The 1,538-nt window shown below is 66.1% G+C and overlaps 1 protein-coding gene across 1 annotated transcript in view; it reads right to left on the bottom strand.

The window, feature by feature from the left end:
• Positions 1–1,538, bottom strand: part of H696_04721 (DNA polymerase delta subunit 1) — a gene marked incomplete at both ends in the record, with an annotated part of 6,180 nt that overhangs the window by 3,780 nt on the left and 862 nt on the right. Inside the window, 7 exons of the mRNA XM_009498584.1 lie at positions 42–170; positions 264–391; positions 499–585; positions 693–772; positions 866–963; positions 1,078–1,187; positions 1,326–1,408. Coding sequence (XP_009496859.1) covers positions 42–170; positions 264–391; positions 499–585; positions 693–772; positions 866–963; positions 1,078–1,187; positions 1,326–1,408 — 715 coding nt within the window. The remainder of the gene's footprint in view (positions 1–41; positions 171–263; positions 392–498; positions 586–692; positions 773–865; positions 964–1,077; positions 1,188–1,325; positions 1,409–1,538) is intronic.

Raw genomic sequence — 1,538 nt, 5'->3', positions numbered from 1 at the left:
GGGGGGGGGGGCGGAGGGAAGAAGCGCCATGCGCCGAGGACCGCAGCCCACGTACTGAGAATGCGTCCGATCAGCGAGAAGCCAGCCAGCTTCAGGTGCTTGGCACGGTCCAACAGATAGGGCAAGTCGAAATTGACAATATTGTAGCCCGTCAAAATGTCGGGGTCCGTCTGGGAGCAGCGGTTGACGGTGAGACAGCAGCAGGCGGGGGGGGGGGGGGGGGGGGGGGGATGCGCATGCATGCGGCCGGATCAGTGACGCACAGAGATGATCAGGTCGCGGAAAGCCATCAGCAGCTCGCGCTCCGTCTCGAAGGAGAAGACGTGCGCGCCACCGATCGGTGCGCACGAGCCCAGTGTCAGGACGCAGCGCATCAGCGACCGAGGCATGCCTGGAGGGGGTGAACACCAGCAGCGGAGTCAGTGGCGGCCGCGCCTAGCGGGGCGGGGGAGCCCGAGCAGGAGGAGGGAGGAAAGAAGCAGTGAAGATGCTCCGCACCGACGACATTGACAACACAGCCGATCTGAATCACCGGGTCGTGATCGGGCTCGGGGAAAATGCCCTTACGCCCGGCGCACTCGATATCTGTCAGGGGATGGAGGTAGGTGAGTGAGGGAATGGGTGGGCGGGAAGATGTGAGAAGGGTTGTGTGGGGGGGGGGGGGGGGCGGGGGGGGGGGGGACGTCGCGCACCGAAGGAAAGAGTACGCAGGGGAGCGATCGAGGACCACCGCGGGTCGGACTCGGGCTGGTGAGCGATGACATCGTTCCATCTGGCGGGGGGAGCGCAAAGGGGGCAGAGGAGGATCAGTAAAAACATGCCAGCCAGGATGACAGGCTGGCAGGGGGGAAGAGCAGGCACATACGAGATATCAGCCTCAATCTGGGAGGTGGACACGCGCTCGTGCGGCGGCCGGAGGTAGTACTTGCCCGGGGGCAGTTCGATCCAGCTCGAGCCGCCGATCTGAGGAGCCGAAAGGAGGAGGGGGAACAGCCAATGGAGTTGGCCAATGTCAGCGACTGGCACCGGCGGCAGGGGGGCCCCACGGCGGCGCGGGACATTCGGAGCGGCACGTACACCCTTGTCGATCATATAGCGCAGGACATACTCGATGTTGGCCTCAAACACGCCAGGGAACTCGAGGAAGGGTCCGGTTGCTCCGAGGGAGACCCCATTCTCCAAGGCGCCTGCAGAGGCCGGGAGCGACCCGGTGCCAGGGGGTGGCAGAGGGTGTGAGAATGGGCCCGAGTCAACGCGGGGGAGGAAGGGGGAGGGGGGGCGAAGAAAATACCGGCACCAATCGGCCGACAGGAGGAAGGACGCACGACGGAGGGGCGAGATGAAGCGCGGATGGCTGACTGAGATCTTGAGGAAGTCGGCCAGAACGCCGCCCTGGTAGCCGAAGATCCTGCATCGAGGAAGGCCGGAGAGAGGGAGAGGGGGAGGCGTCAGAGTCCGGCATGTGGAACCGTGGCTGGGCCCGGACGGCGGCCGGAGGGGGCACGGGGGAGAGGCAGAGAGGGGGGGGGGGGGGGGGG

Source organism: Fonticula alba (assembly GCF_000388065.1).
Source record: "Fonticula alba strain ATCC 38817 unplaced genomic scaffold supercont2.8, whole genome shotgun sequence".
NCBI classification, from domain to species: domain Eukaryota; order Rotosphaerida; family Fonticulaceae; genus Fonticula; species Fonticula alba.
This window is presented reverse-complemented; position numbering and strand designations above follow the sequence as displayed.